This window comes from Chlorocebus sabaeus, chromosome 4 (assembly GCF_047675955.1).
Source record: "Chlorocebus sabaeus isolate Y175 chromosome 4, mChlSab1.0.hap1, whole genome shotgun sequence".
Taxonomy (NCBI): domain Eukaryota; kingdom Metazoa; phylum Chordata; class Mammalia; order Primates; family Cercopithecidae; genus Chlorocebus; species Chlorocebus sabaeus.
The window spans coordinates 15,714,394-15,729,675 of NC_132907.1; the positions used below are offsets into that span (position 1 = coordinate 15,714,394).

The 15,282-nt window shown below is 38.8% G+C and overlaps 1 protein-coding gene and 1 long non-coding RNA gene across 4 annotated transcripts in view; one reads left to right on the forward strand and one right to left on the reverse strand.

Annotated features, from left to right (window-relative positions):
- Positions 1-1,023: 1,023 nt before the first annotated feature.
- Positions 1,024-12,206, reverse strand: ZCCHC9 (zinc finger CCHC-type containing 9). Of its 2 annotated transcripts, none has more exons than XM_007977030.3 (6): positions 12,095-12,206; positions 8,655-9,052; positions 5,452-5,602; positions 5,134-5,226; positions 2,900-2,968; positions 1,024-1,630 (listed from the first exon to the last, which is right to left on the reverse strand). In XM_007977030.3, the coding sequence occupies exons 2-6, from the start codon at positions 9,033-9,035 to the stop codon at positions 1,512-1,514; spliced, it is 813 nt and encodes a 270-aa protein (XP_007975221.3). In that variant the 5' UTR covers positions 9,036-9,052; positions 12,095-12,206; the 3' UTR covers positions 1,024-1,511. The 2 variants fall into 2 exon arrangements, with proteins under 2 accessions (XP_007975221.3, XP_037838090.2); XM_037982162.2 differs by having other exon boundaries at positions 8,655-9,027; positions 12,095-12,190.
- A 25-nt stretch (positions 12,207-12,231) lies between these two features.
- The window catches only part of LOC119618213 (uncharacterized), a 55,100-nt gene continuing 52,049 nt past the window's right edge, over positions 12,232-15,282 (forward strand). The window contains exon 1 of one of the 2 annotated variants that reach the window (XR_012092733.1): positions 12,232-12,460. This is a non-coding gene — a long non-coding RNA (uncharacterized lncRNA). The remainder of the gene's footprint in view (positions 12,461-15,282) is intronic. The other variant, XR_493940.3, reaches the window with a different exon arrangement.

Consider the following 15,282-nt stretch of genomic DNA (forward strand, 5'->3'; position numbering starts at 1 on the left):
GCCAAGATTGCACCACTGCACTCTAGCCTAGGTGACGAGCGAGACTCCATCTCAAAAAAAAAAAAAAAAAAAAATATACACACACAAAGTAATCCAAGAAAGACAAAATGGATACCAACATCTTTGCACTGAAGACTACAAAAAGCATTAGACCTGACTTTCAGCTGACAGGCTGCAGACTCTACAAAGCCTTCTGCTCCTGATGGGACAGGTGAAATAAATCTGGGTGTGTCCAGACCAGATGACTAAGGCAGCATTACTGTCCTTTTCCAGCTGCATGGCTTGTGCAATTCCTTCTAAATGGCACTCATTTCCTTAAGCTCTGGGATGCTGAGCAGTATTCTGTCATCATGTTTTCCTCTCACACTGAAATAAAAGAACAGCTCCTATTAAGACTAGAACTGTAGAGTTGTGCAGATATGAAAACAGAGAAAAGTGTTTCTTTTCTTATTTGGTAAATATTTTGCTTTTGAGGCATCAGTAACTAATCACAGCTGTTTCCTTTAGTTACAAATGGATTCAATCAGGTAAAATTTGAAATGAAACACAAAACCACTAGAGTCATTCCATTACACAGTACAATGGTAGTGTTAAGCCTTGTGAAATATATGTATTAAGTATGCATGAATTCATCAAATCAAACAAAGAAGCTAATGGGTCTCTGATTAGTGTTCTAACTCTATTATGGTGATATTTCCCTCTCACTCTGACTCATCTAAAACATGTGAACAAAATGCTATTAAGTTTATTATACAATCTGTTATGTGCCGTCATTCTGGTTAAGTAACGAAAACTGATTTTTGGCTAGAATTTCTCTCTTGAAAATCAAGGGCAAAAAAGACCTGCTGTTAAATTGACATATTTCAATTTTAACTTCAGTAACTTGTAATCCTTTATGTCAAAACTAAAACAAAAACCAACTCCCTGTTTATTCTCATCTAGGATTCATAAAAAATCTTGTTTCCAAAGGGATTGTTACATGGATATTAACGAACAATGGCTATTTCAATCAAGAATCAAGTATTCAGAAAAACAAGCAATAGAAAATGCATTTTTATTCCATATTTTAAAAACAGAGACTTTCTAGCAACTTATAAATTTCTATTATAATAATAAATTGATACTTTGAGCCAAGAAAATTATATAACCAAAAATTCATTTGTACCCTTTGTTTAGGAGTGTTTTACATTTATGCATAATTTTGCTTTTATAAAAGATGATTGTTACAATCAGGTATACAACTACTTGGTTATGTCTAAGTTCTGTCTCTTAAAATATGTTCTTTTAGATAATCCATTTAATCATCTTATTCTTTTCTTCAATTTTCTCCAAACAGTAGTAGAAGTACAATTTGATGGAGAGAATAAACAAAATTGTTTTCGACCACACCCAGATCATAGTGATATCTACAGTATAGTCCTGGCTACAAGGGAGCTCAACTCTAACTCGTGAAGTGGGCCTGGTTTAGAAAGTAACGATGAGGTGGTAACTAATGATAGTGCTAGTTGTTATCAAAAATTAACAACTTTAGGTATTTTTGTTTTGGGTTTTTGTGGTTTAGGTGCATCCAAAATTTCTTCATAGTCTGCACTCATTCCCTTTGCCCAGCGACCAACTGTGACCATTCGCTCTGTAAAGGAATAGAAAAATCAGAATATGAGAAAAACAGTAATCAAATGCATCCACTCAAATTGTTACTGGTTTTGGAAAGGAACTCATTTTGACATGAATAATCACAAGGAGGGAAGACTCCATCACTAAAGGAAAGTGAGCAATTCTGTAATTGATTATAACCCTTGATTTCAGAGTACTACAGGCAATTTCTCACCCCAATTAGGGAAATGTAGCAACTACTTTGCAATGCACGAATTGATGAGAAAGCTCTTTCATTCTTTCCCAGAGTTCATCATTACAGAGTCAATGAATTCCAAGAGTCTGTAAACAGCAAGGCTTATGAAGCATCAGTTTTAAATGCCTAAGATTCTACCTGTGAAATTATACAACATCTGCTTGTCAGTCTTGTCATTTGGGAAGTGGCAATCCTCCCAGGAGGGAGAATTCAAATTCCACTTCATCATTTCAATCTCACTGCCTACAATGTACTAAAGACTATCTTCTAGACAAGCTTGTAAACAAGAACTCTTGGTTTTCAAATTTAAATGTTAGGGATAGGAAGTTCCTAAGAATGAAGAGACTTATTTGTGTAGTGTTGTGACTATGTGAAATAAAAAGAAATGTGCTCTTTCCATAAGAAGCACTGCTGGGCTATCCTACTGTCTTCTTGCCTGCCTTCACACAGGATTATCATCATTCTAGTCCAGGCAAACTAATGTAATAATGATCTCCACTTCCTCAAAAGTCTGCCATAGGTATAGTGAACATCTCTGAAGTTTTTGATGAATAAGGCTGGTATTTCATCAGGAAGAAAACAGCCAGATTCTGTGTGGATAGCACAGTTTTAATATTTTTGGTAGTTTCTGCAATCAACTCTGAATCTTCTAGGTACATACAAAGCAAAGCATACATGAGGACACTCAATATTAAGACTATGGAAAGTTATTTCATATTTTTTATTTTCTCTTAGTGAATTCATATTTTTCTTAAGTAATGGAATTGGCTCTATTATATTAAATTCATTAGTTAGCAAATATAAATGCTTATGAATAAGATGTCTTATAAAGTCAGGGTCCCCTAAGGCTTACTGGTCACTTTTTTCCCCACCTATTCAGTTACTCAGTACAATGTGTGTCTGTTGCTGACAGAGATGAAGTGATTGCTACAGTAGGAAAACAGGTCTTAAAATCATTAGCATCCCAATGAGTTATTCATAATAAGTGCAGAATAAAATGCAGAGAAATATTAATCTCACCCCTTCTAAGTAGAGGCCCAGAGATCTCACCTGAATTCTGACTTTCAGGGCAATCTTTCTTTAAATGTTCCACAGAGCCACAAAGTTTGCAGCCGCCACCTATTGAAAGAGCAAAGCCACTGAATACCATCTCATACTTACATGGGGTTTTTAACATCTCAAAGCACTTTCACCTCTTACTGGATCCTCACAACCTTGTCAGTTGTAAAGGTAGCTAGACCAGGAACATAGGGAGGTACCACTATTCCTATTAAGAATTCATTCTCCATTCCTTTTAACCTCACAGGGCAGTAAATTGTACCCACCCACTGCTTCTTGCACCTGGCCTTGAGAAGTAGGAAAGAGAAATGAGTTATGATGGAAGGCACTTGTTCAAGAGCTATTGCACAGAAGCCTGGATCTTAATGCTTAGAGAGTCAAGAGTCTGTGAACCCTTGGACCTGTAAATAAAAGTTGTAAGCAGATGCTCTTTCCTGAATAGCATGTCAGATTCTCCGTCAATGGCCCCAAAACAGATTAGAAACTACTATTCTACTGTACAGATCAGATGGGGGTAAGCATTTACAAAAGAAATAAAGTTAATTTTTGTTTCAGTGCCTTCCATTGGCCAGGCACCCTAACCCTATAAATATGCCCATCTGCCTACTTTAAACATTTCAGAATTGTGAATCACAACACACGTACTTTCTAAAATAAGTCTTTCACTTAATGATCAAACACTGTTGCTTAATGGTCAAGCATTATCTTGATCATGCTCGAAACGTTAAGTGACTTAGAAAAATGACCTAATCAGATACAAAGATACAAATCTGGCTGAATTTTCTTTTTTCCCCAAATCTTGACTTTATTTTCAATATAAAAAATGCAAATTTGGAAACCCACCCTACTTTTCCCCCAACATAATGCTTTACCTCTTAAAAACAAAGTACTAATTCTATATACATCAAATGTACCATACAAAAATGTATCCAATGTGTCTATTGCTACCAAAGTGTTCTAAATTAAAACAAGTCACAGAAAGCCCCTTATTGTAAACAAAAGATTACAAGTTATAAAATCAAAGTACACACAGGCTAATCTGGCCAAATTTTCACATCTCTGGGATCTACACTCCTTGATGCATTGATTCTTTTTTTTTTTTTTTTTTACATCTAGTCACTTTGGTAGACCAGTGAAAGCCATTTTTGCTCACTCGTCATGTTAACTACCCATTTTTATAAGCTCAAAACTGAAATGCACCTGAGCATTTTTCAGGCCCTGGCCTCTTTATATGCCATAGTGAAAAAGCAGCACTTGAATAATACACTTTAATCTTTTTAAAAACTCTTTAGGCAAATACCATAATTCATCAACTCTAAGGCACCCTTGATTATAAGATGTATCATTATTGCACATACCTCTCAGAAAGAAAAACAGCTGTCAATTATGTGGGACCCACCAATGGTAAGATACATTCTGATTTCCAAGAGATTAAAATTGAAAAACTGTGCATCTTAGAATCAATAAACTATAGTTTTATCAGCTCCATTCTATAGCTGAGGAAACTGAGATCGAGTTTGGTAAGTCGGCCAAAGCCCCTGAGCTAGTGAGTGGCGGTGCTGGCACTATAACCCAAGTCTGACCAACTCCAAAAGCTATGCTTTTCACTGGACTTCTCCAGGGGGACACCCAGGACACGACACAAGAAATGTCTAGAGCCTGATGGCACCAGCCATCACATCAACAGATAACAGCCTCCTCCTTAAAGCTTTAGACCGCATAGACTTTACTGTGTGAACCTTAATTACCCAAGTTAAAGAGAAAAAAGCTACATAATCCCATGCCAGACAAATAACTAAGAAAAAAAATTCAGAAGCAAACATTACTACAGTATTGAATCATGTGTACCCACCCTTCCACCAAAATGGTATGCTGGCTGAGGCTGAATATATAATACGATTTTAAAAACCTCATATTAGCTTGAGATATATATAATCCCTCTGCTTCTGTTATGTCTAAAAGTAGAAATGTATACTAGTCTCACAAATGATGAAGCAAGCACAGTTGGAAATACACACCTTAGTTTTTTCTGATTTGTTTTATTAACATATGAAGTCAAACTGCACAAAAAGCCCAGTACATATAATAGCACTTGATAAAAATAATGCAATTCTCAAGGTTTTGGAATTTATTCAAGAATTTATTCAAGAACTGATTGAGTGTAAACTAAATCACAACTGCACGATAACTCACCATTTCTGCTATATGAGGGTAACAGTACTTACCATCAGCGTAGAGGCCTTTGGGATTATCCGGACAAGATCTAGACAGGTGCCCCATTTCTCCACAAACAAAACATTTTGCAAAAGGAAATTCGCCTGTAAAAATCAACAGTTCCTATTCAGTTGACAATACATATGGCAAGTCATAAAATTCCCATTAACACTGAATAAAAAATATTTTTACATAACTTAAAATTTAATCTCATATGATTTCCAAATACTAAGTGGCACACTCTTAACAAATTGTGTTAAAAATATACCCAGGGTGCTATTTATTGGCTTTCCCCATGAACAAAGCAAAAAACTGAAAGAAACACATACCAAGAGCTGGGTCTACTTTAGCCTTACACTTGGTTATTTCGTGCTCTGTGGACCCACACCTGTAACATATCCCAGTGCCCATGTCTTGATTTTCAAGGGCGGCAGGGCAATCTGCAATTCCATGACCAGGTTTTCTACAATGGAAACACACCTGGGAAAACAAAATGTGGGTTGGACACTGCAAAACTATACCAGTGACTTTATTAATTCTTGTTATCAAAAACATATTTAAAACATTTCTCATCTTATTTAGCTCTTTTTCTAAAATCTCAATATTTTATTTGTAGAACAAAGGTTTCATGCATTCCTAAACAATGAGATGTCCTTTCCATCAGAAGGTTTCATTGCTTCTGAAAACCTCAATTGATAAATCTATCAATCTCAGGAACAATGTTATATATGTGGCTTTGTAGAAGGCAATTGCTTAAATGAATTGAGCAAATATGGACTATTCATTTTATAACTGGAATGTCTGCAGTAGAAAAATGGCGTTTTCTATAGGAAATGGGCAGTGGCTATAAAAATTATCACTCAAAATTTGTATTTGTGTATAATTATGTACTCAAAATTTTTTAAAAATTAATATTTTTTTTTAAAGTTCACATAATTGAATGAATTTGGGTCAAATGTTTCCATTCAAGTTACAATTCAAACCATAAGATATATTTCATAGCAAAAAGTATATCCTTGTTTTTGTACCCTAAATACACTTTTTTTTTTTTTAATGGAATCTCGCTGTCAGCAGGCTGGAGTGCAGTGGCGTGATCTTGGCTCACTGCAACCTCCACCTCCTGGGTTCAAATTATTCTCCTGCCTCAGCCTCCCAAGTAGCTGGGATTACAAGCACAAGCCACCACGCCCAGATAATTCTGGTATTCTTAGTAGAGACAGGGTTTCACCATGTTGGCCAGGATGGTCTTAATCTCCTGACCTGGTGATCCACCCACCTCAGCCTCCCAAAGTGCTGGTATTACAGGTGTGAGCCACCACGCCTGGCCATACATATTCTTTAATATTCAGAAATAGGTTTCATTTTTAGAATATATGCGCAATACATTTTAAAGGAATAATTTACTCTGAGATGAATTATTTGGCTCCAACATAAAACTGAGTAATGGTTAGTTATTTACAGAAATTTGAAGAATTTTTTTGCTGCAATAAATGAGAACATCAACCATAATCAAAGATGGCAGATATTTAAACTATTTTATTTAAGCTGGAAAAAGATATATATATTTCTTGGATAATAAGTAGTCATTTAATTATGTTTTTCAAAATAAGCACAGGTTTTTTTAAAAAGCAAATTCAACTGGCAAAATAAAACATTTATTTTGCAACTCTGTCCTTTTTTTCCTACTTAATAAAATACTGAAAAAGAATGAGTCCCTTTAAATTCTTCAGTAACTTGTACATTTAGAATGAGCTGGTCCAAAAAAAAGAAGCTGCATTTATTATGCAAATGCAGGAAAAGCTACTGCTAAAACCTGCATCACCACCATAGGAAGTCTTGGCTTCTTGGTGAAGTCAAAGTGGTCTCTATTAAGCTGAGACTACTGCCTTAGTTCACAGCCTTCTCCTTTAAAACCTAATCATCACTTACTACAACATTTTTGAATGGTCCTTAAGTTTAATGTAGATAGGATTGTGAAGCGCTGATTGTAAATTTCAATAGCATAATCAGTTTATTAGCATTTAAGGACTGATGCTTAGTATAAGGTATTAAAAAAAGAGCAAGGAAGTAAATTAACAACAGGTCACAACAAGCCATATACTATTTATATAGCACTCCCCTTTTTAAAAAACAATATCCTTCCCCACTTAATTACAAACATAATGCTTAAGAGATCATAACAGTAAATGTTTTCAAATGGTATGCAATTCACCATACTACCTATGTCAACTAAACTGACTTAAAATATTTAAAAATAGTTAACTTAGACAAAACTCTATCCTGATACTAATAGAAATGTTATCCTTTCTATCCAAATTTATCCATAAGGAATGTTTCATCAGTATTATCTCTAAATAATTATCTTTAAATAGAACAATGCATAGACTAATCTTGCAAACAGCCAAAAGACACATTTATAGAGGCTGTTAACATTTCAAGCCTGCATTGGTGCAAACAGTGCTCTACATATAGTAATACTAATAAAAAATAAAAGTATAACTAGCAACAAGTCTTCATTCTTATGAAGTGGCGTGCTAGGAGACTTGGGAAACTCACTTAGTGAAGGGAAATAATGATAGCGAGTATTTCATCCCCTTTGCCTGACATACTTTAAAATCTAGGGCTAGGCATTACAGAAAGAAACCTGCTGCCCCCAGCATTCCTCTGAATATGGGGGAGGGAGGAAGCAATGACTAGGGAGTGTCAAGGACTTTTAATTCTGCTATTACTCTGCTCTAACTAGTGTGACTCCTATGTACCTCTTCCCTGTGCTTCAGTATTTCATAGACAAAGAATATCCTTTCCAAGTAACAGGGACCCACACACATTTAATCTGTTGTACTTTATCTTCTTCATAATTTTGACATTTTCTCAATGCTAATTTGAAAAAGGGGCTATTGGAAGGTGAGGATAGGTTTCGGTTTTTTTGGAAGACAAACTCTCGTTTTGTCACCCAGACCGAAATGCAGCGGTTGATCACATGGTTCACTGTAGCCTTGACCTCCCAGGCTCAATCCTCCTGCCTCAGCTGGCAGTAGTAGCTGGGATCACAGGTGTGTACCACCACACCTGGCTAATTTTTTTTTTTTTTTTTTGGTAGAGATTGGGTCTCCCTATGTTGCCCTGGCTGGTCTTTAACTCCTGGGCTCAAGTGATCCTCCTGCCTCAGCCTCCCACAGTGCTGCTACCACATCTGGTCTATAACATAGGTTTTGAAGTCAGGCTGGGTTTGAATTTCACCTCTGCTATTAGCTAAGTGGCTTTCACAAGTTATTTAATCTGTCTGCACTTCAGTGTTTGCCATCCATAATATGGGAATAATGCCATCACCTTTGCTGTGTTGTTGTGATAATTAACCAGTACATCATGTGCCTAGCATATATGTGCTAAAAAAGTACTAGTCCTTAAAATGATGCTCGATGAATCTGGGACATAATGGTAACCAGACCCTGCTAAGATATATATGTATGTGAGTATAAGAATAGTTTCCAGCTAAATAAAGTAAATAACATGGTAGAAGTGATGCTCTCACCATTGCATTTTTCTTTGCCGCTTGTCTTTTTAATCTTCTTCCTTCCCGTCGACTGTCTTTCTTTAAAGCAACTGCAATTTCTTCCCTTACTTCCTCACTGTCTGTTGCTACAATTTGCCCATTGTGAACCATCTGTGAATTCTGTCTTAGGTATTCCATGAATCCATTCACATCTTCATTTAAGTACTCCTTTTTCTTTTTCTTTTTATGTTTTGCTTGGGGTGCATCTTTTTTTAGGGATAGCCTATTGGCTTCAAGTTGTTTATGCTTTGGTAGGTTTTGGCTTGTTCCCTCAAAGGATCCCTTCTTCATGTCCTCCCATGATGTTGCAGGCAAGGGTCTCTTGTTACATGTGGTACTAACTCGGGCCCACCTGGTCATAATTTCATCAGAGGTACCTTATCAATTTTTAAGACAAGCATGGGTGGTTAGTCATCAACAACAAAAACAGCAAAACTAAAGAGACATGCTATATCACTATATCTCACATATGCCCATATGTTAAACTTTTAATTACTAAAACACTTTTTACTTCAGTTAGATATCTATATACATATTTAATGGTATAATATGCTGCATAGACATGCTTCTAATATAAATCTACCACTTACCAGAAAAGCTGCCACACCAGTTAAAAAAGTTGTGCTTAAAATTGAAAAATTAAGAAATCAAATTATTTCATAAAATATAAATCAGATAGTAATACAATGAATGCAATTATTCCTTCCACATTCTGCAGTTTTCCTGTTTATTTTCCTCAAGTCCCACAGCTACTTTCTCCCAATCATCTTGCTTAGTCTGCCATTTCAATGCAACAGTTTGCATAGCAAATTACTAAGTATACAGAAATTATGTCCTTTAATATGAAGTTTGTTGAAATTTCCTGACAGTGTTATAAGTAAAACATAGAAAAGTATTTACTATCACAGGATGATCCCAGGCTTCCTCTCTTACTAATCAATGTATAAGCAACTTCCAGCCCAGTGATTTCACATCATCTTCGATTCTATTTAAATTATGATTTGAATCATAAGATACGTTTCACACCAAAATCTGTATCTTGCTTTTATACTCTTAATAACTATACTTTAATGTTCAGAAATACTTTTCATTTTAGAGCATATACATACTTTAAAGAAGTAATTTATCCTAACACTAATTATTTGGCTCCAACATAAAACGGAACAAAGTTTTGGTCACTCACATCCTAGTAATTTGGAGGATATTTTTTTTCCTGCAATGAATGAGAACATTCAGCCATAACCAAAGATTCATCAGCTACAGTCACATAGTACATAACATTTAGGTCAATAGTGACTGCACATATGATACTGGTCTCAGATGATTATAATGCAGCTGAAAAATTCCTATTGACTTTGTAGCCCTCATAACTTGTAGTCTAACACATTACTCATGTCTGTGGTAATGCTGGTGTAAACAAACCTACTGGGCTGCCAGTCATATACAAGCATAGTGCTTACAATGATGTACTGTACATAATACTAGATAATTGTAAGTATTCCAGAAAAAGGTAGTTATCACAGGAATGGACAGCTCCATTCATGTTACTGTCCCTGAAAACCTTTCAGTAGGATAAGATGTGGAGGAAGAAAAGAGTGATACTGATGATCCTGACCCGGTGTAGGCATAATGTGTGTGTCTCAGTTTATAATAACAAAATTTTAACAGGAAAAAGCTATAGAATACTGTAAGGGAATAAAGAAAACATTTTTGTATAGCTATACAACATATTAGCGTTTTAAGCTAACTGTTATTACAAAAGAGTGGGCTGGGTGCGGTGGCTCACGCCTGTAATCCCAGCACTTTGGGAGGCCAAGAAGGGCGGATCACGAGGTCAGGAGATCGAGACTATCCTGGCACACGTGGTGAAACCCCATCTCTACTAAAAATACAAAAATTAGCTGGGTGTGGTGGCGCGCGCTTGTAGACCCGGCTACAGGAGCGCGCCACCTGGGAGGCTGAGGCAGGAGAATCGCTTGAACCCGGGAGGCGGAGGTTGCAGTGAGCTGAGATTGCACCACTGCACTCCAGCCTGGGTGACAAGAGCAAAACTGTCTCAAAAAAGAGAGAGAGAGAGAGAATAGACTCCGTCTCAAAAAAAAAAAAAAAAAAAAGGGTCAAGAAGTTAAAACTAATTTAAAAGTTTATAAAGTTAAAGCACAGTAAGCTAAGGTTATTACTTTAAACATTTTTAAATAAACTTAGACTAAGCATACAGCATTTATAAAGTCTACAGTAGTGTACTGTAATACCCTAAATAATATCCTAGGCCTTCACACTCACATACCACTCACTGACTCACTCATAGCTACCGACAGCCCTGCAAGCTCCATGCGTTAAGTGCCCTATTCAGGTGTGCCATGCTTTCTTTTGTACCATAGTTTTACAGTATCTTTTCTACGTTTAGACACACACTTACCACGCTTTTAGAACTGCCTACAGTACTCAGTAGTCATACTGTACAGGCTGCAGTCTAGGAGCAACAGGTTATCTCATATGGCCCAGGTGTGTAGGTTTGTTGTATAAGTACACTATGATATTCACCCAACCACGAAACGGCCCAACCATTTCTCAGAACTATACCAGTTGTTAAGGGAAGCATGGCTGTATTAAGCCACCAGCTTTGTTGCTGTTGTCGCTGTTGAGAGGAGTCTCACTCTGTAGCCCAACCTGGAGTGCAGTGGGCCATCTCGGCTCACTGCAACCTCTGCCTCCAGGGCTCAAGCGACTGTCGTGCCTCAGCCTCCGGAATAGCTGCGACTACAGGCGTGTGCCACTACGACCAGCTAATTTTTTGTATTTCAGTAGAGAAGGGGTTTCACCATGTTGCCCAGGGTGGTCTCGAACTCCTGACCTCAGGAGATCCGCCCGCCTCGACCTCCCAAAGTGTTGGGATTACAGGCGTGAGCCACGGCGCCCGACCTAAGCCATCAGCTTTTAAGACCAGCATCCCTCGCAATCCCCCAAGTCTCAGCATCTGGTAACAGAAAGATCCCTTCCACAGAAGCTGAAGGGTGGACCCAATGAATTGGTGTGAGAGGCTCCATGCCACTTCACGAGCGCACTCTTCGCTGAAGTTTATGCGACTGTCCCAGTGGGGACCGAAGCTGTCCAAAACGAAGTGGATTATCCTTCCCCTGCGTAACTGGGAAGGGGGAGGCTCTGGGTTATCAAGAGCATGAAGTAGGAGAGCCGGGCGGCCCACTGGCATGAGGATCCCAGAGCGGCTGGACGCGCAGCCCCCAGCAGCCGGAGCCCAACAGCTGAGGCCGACACCCCTACATAGCCCGAGCAGCCCGCGCTCAGCCAGCTCAGGGACCCAGCGGCTAGGCCTTCTGTCCTCCCAGCTTCCCATACAAGTTCCGCCAGGCCAGCGGGAACAAACACCACCCTGCAGTTTTCATGGCTGAGAACCTCACCTCACTGCGCTGCGGCGCAGCTTCTTAGCGCGAACGAATCCCCCAGAGCAGTCGAGTTAGCGAGCCAGGGAAGACCGCCCTCCTGCGGCATTGGAGACCGGAAGCACATAGTGCCCGAGAGCGCGTCACTTCCGGCATCCCAGGCGGTCTGTACGAGCGGCTCATGGGCGTTAAGATTGAGCTGAGTTTGCGGCGCGCTTAGCGTTCAGTCCGTGCTGTCTGAACTCATTGTAGTAGGCGAGATAGACGGGAGAATCGGTAGGGTGGGAGATGCTGGAGAGGCTTCCGTGAGACTGGATAAGAAAACAAAAATCTGGTGAAATTGGCGGCAAGGAGGGAGTTAAGGACATTCCAGGCAGAGGCAAGGTAAAGGCGCGGTGGGAGTGGGTCACTGTGATAAAAGTCTGAAAAGGACATTTTGGGGCTGTCTTGGGTGAGAGGCACTGCCTCATGTCCCCTCTTCAGTGCTCGTTGAGCATTAAAATGTTAACACTTGGTAGCCAAACAAGTTTTCTTTTTAAGAGGAAAACCCTAGAATCCTAAACGGCTCATTTTCTTTAGCGTGTTTCCAAATGCATACCACCACCAGCTGTGCCTAGTGAAAAAATGCGATTTACCAGGACCACTACTCTCAACAGTTTGCTCAATTCATTTAGCCTTTTGAATATTTGTCCACTTCTTTTATCTTTATTGGCACCTCCTGCCTCGTCCAATGTTGTACCTGTGGTTCTATAGCTGCTGTGGGGATTCATTGTGCCCCAGCTCCCTCAAATCCATTTTCCGTGCCGTAGGAACGGAACTTTTGAAAATGTAAGTCGTATTACTGCTGTACTGCTTTAAACTCTGCCATCGCTTCCCATGGTTTTTAGGATGAAATTCAAACTCCTTGTGAAGTCCCTGCCACTTCCCTAGCCTCACCTTGCACAATCTCTCCTTTGAGCACCGTGCATAGGATCTTTCTTCAATTTCTCAAATGCCGTGTGTACCTTGTCTCCAGGCCTTTACATTTGCTGTTCTCTTTGTATAGTACTCCTTTTCCTCTTCCAGTTACTTTCTACTCACCCTTAAAGGCTTTAAATATTTTATTCTCAAGAAAGCCTTCCAACCCCCTACTACCCCCTTACAGGACCAATCCCCTACTGTGTGCTCATGGCAGTCTATGCTTTCTTATGACACTTTTCACATTTGTAATTACATAATAATTGTGTAAATTTATTGTATCCTCATTGCCTGGTACGTCGTTGGTGCTCGCTTCGTATTTGTTTTCTTGTTTTGTTTTTTGCAAAGGAGTTTGGCTCTTGTCGCCCAGGCTGGAGTGCAATGGCGATCTCAGCTCACTGCAACCTCTGCCTCCCGGGTTCAAGCGATTCTCCTGCCTCAGCCTCCCAAGTAGCTGAGATTACAGGTGCTCGCCGCCACGCCCGGCTAGTTTTTGTATTTTTAGTAGAGACGGGGTATCGCCATGCTGGCCAGGTTGGCCTCAAACTCCTGATCTCAGGTGATCCGCCCGCCTTGGCCTCCCAAAGTACTGGGATTACAGGCGTGAGCCACTGCGCCTGGCCCTCGTATTTATTAAGTAAATGAAGAATAAGTACTTTGCGATGTTTGTTTAAAGCAAGCTAGAAAGTGGCCCAGTTTTCTTTAAGAGAAGGGATTTTAAAGTCAGTGCTGTAGGAATGTTGAGATTTGGTACGGTACATACCACAAATATCCTAGGTCATATGGTGGAGAAAGTTTTCAAAGACAGCAAACAACAGCACCTTCCAGCTCTTGAAGATAGGGAACTTCCTAGAAGATATGTGGTAGTGCTTCCCATACTGTAATGATCTCAACCAACTGGCTTCAGAGTAGTGACATTTCATGAAGAGGTTTTATCTTTTGTAGATGCCAGGTACTTGCACAAAACATACCACTAGAGGGCGCATTTAACTAAAATTTTTTTTTTATTGGTATATTGCATTTTAAACTGTAGGTCGTTCATTCTTGAAAGTAAAGGAGCATTCCGATTTCTTTTTGTAGCGGTATGTCCAATAAAGATTAGTAGTTGAGTAAATAGGGCATAGAATAAGTTCTTTGGAATTCGGAGGAAACTATTGCTACTAATAGCTAACTTTACTGAACATTTTATAGGTGCCTGCAGTATGCTTACTAGTGTGCATTCATTACCTAATTAGTCCACTCAGTATCCTGTGAGGTTGGTGCTATTATTTTCTCCATTTTGCAATGAGGGAAGAAGTTCACAGAGCTGACCTAACTTATCCAAGCTCACACAGCTAATAAGAGGTAGAGCCAGGATTTGAACCAAGATCTCAGTCTAAACCTGTGTGCTCTGCTAATTTGAAATACTGCAGAGGATTATTTGTCTACTTGATCCACTTTAAAACACTTTACTAAGTTATCCTGACCCATGTTCGATTTTTTTTTTTAGAAAATATTTTACAGTTCAAGGGATTATGTTTGTATTCAATTTTCCCATCTTATTGAAATACTGTAAATGTATTTTTTATAACAATATTATCAGCAAGGTAAGTGTTAAATGAGGAATTCTGGTCTTCTTCCCAATTTTCCTACTGCTGTTTCTTTTCCAGTCCTCCAATTGCTGATCTATGTATTACGTTTTATAGCTTCATTCACTGGGAGAGACAGTGGAGTGTACTTATTCCATATTACCAGGAATTGGAACCACTACCATTAGAATTTTAAATCTTCATTCTTGCCCAGATTCTGTCTGGATAATAGGCACTTGGCCAGCCTAGATGAAGTGACCAGTAGGCCATGAGGACTAGAAGTGTCCAAGGCCCAATCTGGGTGGGCCATCCCTCTAGCTGACTCACATACTAGAGTGAACAGCCTCCAGGCAGTCAATTTACCTATAGAGCAATTTGGAATGGAGAACAGTGAGTCTGGAAAGGAAGGCTGGGATGAGATTTTGCCAAATTAAAGTGTTTTTAAATGTGAAATGACAGTGTTCAAACTTCATCCCTTAGAGCTTAAGTAATGAAGAACTGTGGATAAGGTTTTAGATCATACAGGAGATCCCATAAAATAGATCTGGAAAAGAGGGTTGTGTACGGAAAACTGTACCTAATGCATTCTCTGGGCAGTTATTGAATTGTTTATAGTATGCAGAAAAATCAGAAGAGAGGGGGAAAAAATTAATGACCCTGCTGTTGGAAATAAAAATAAGA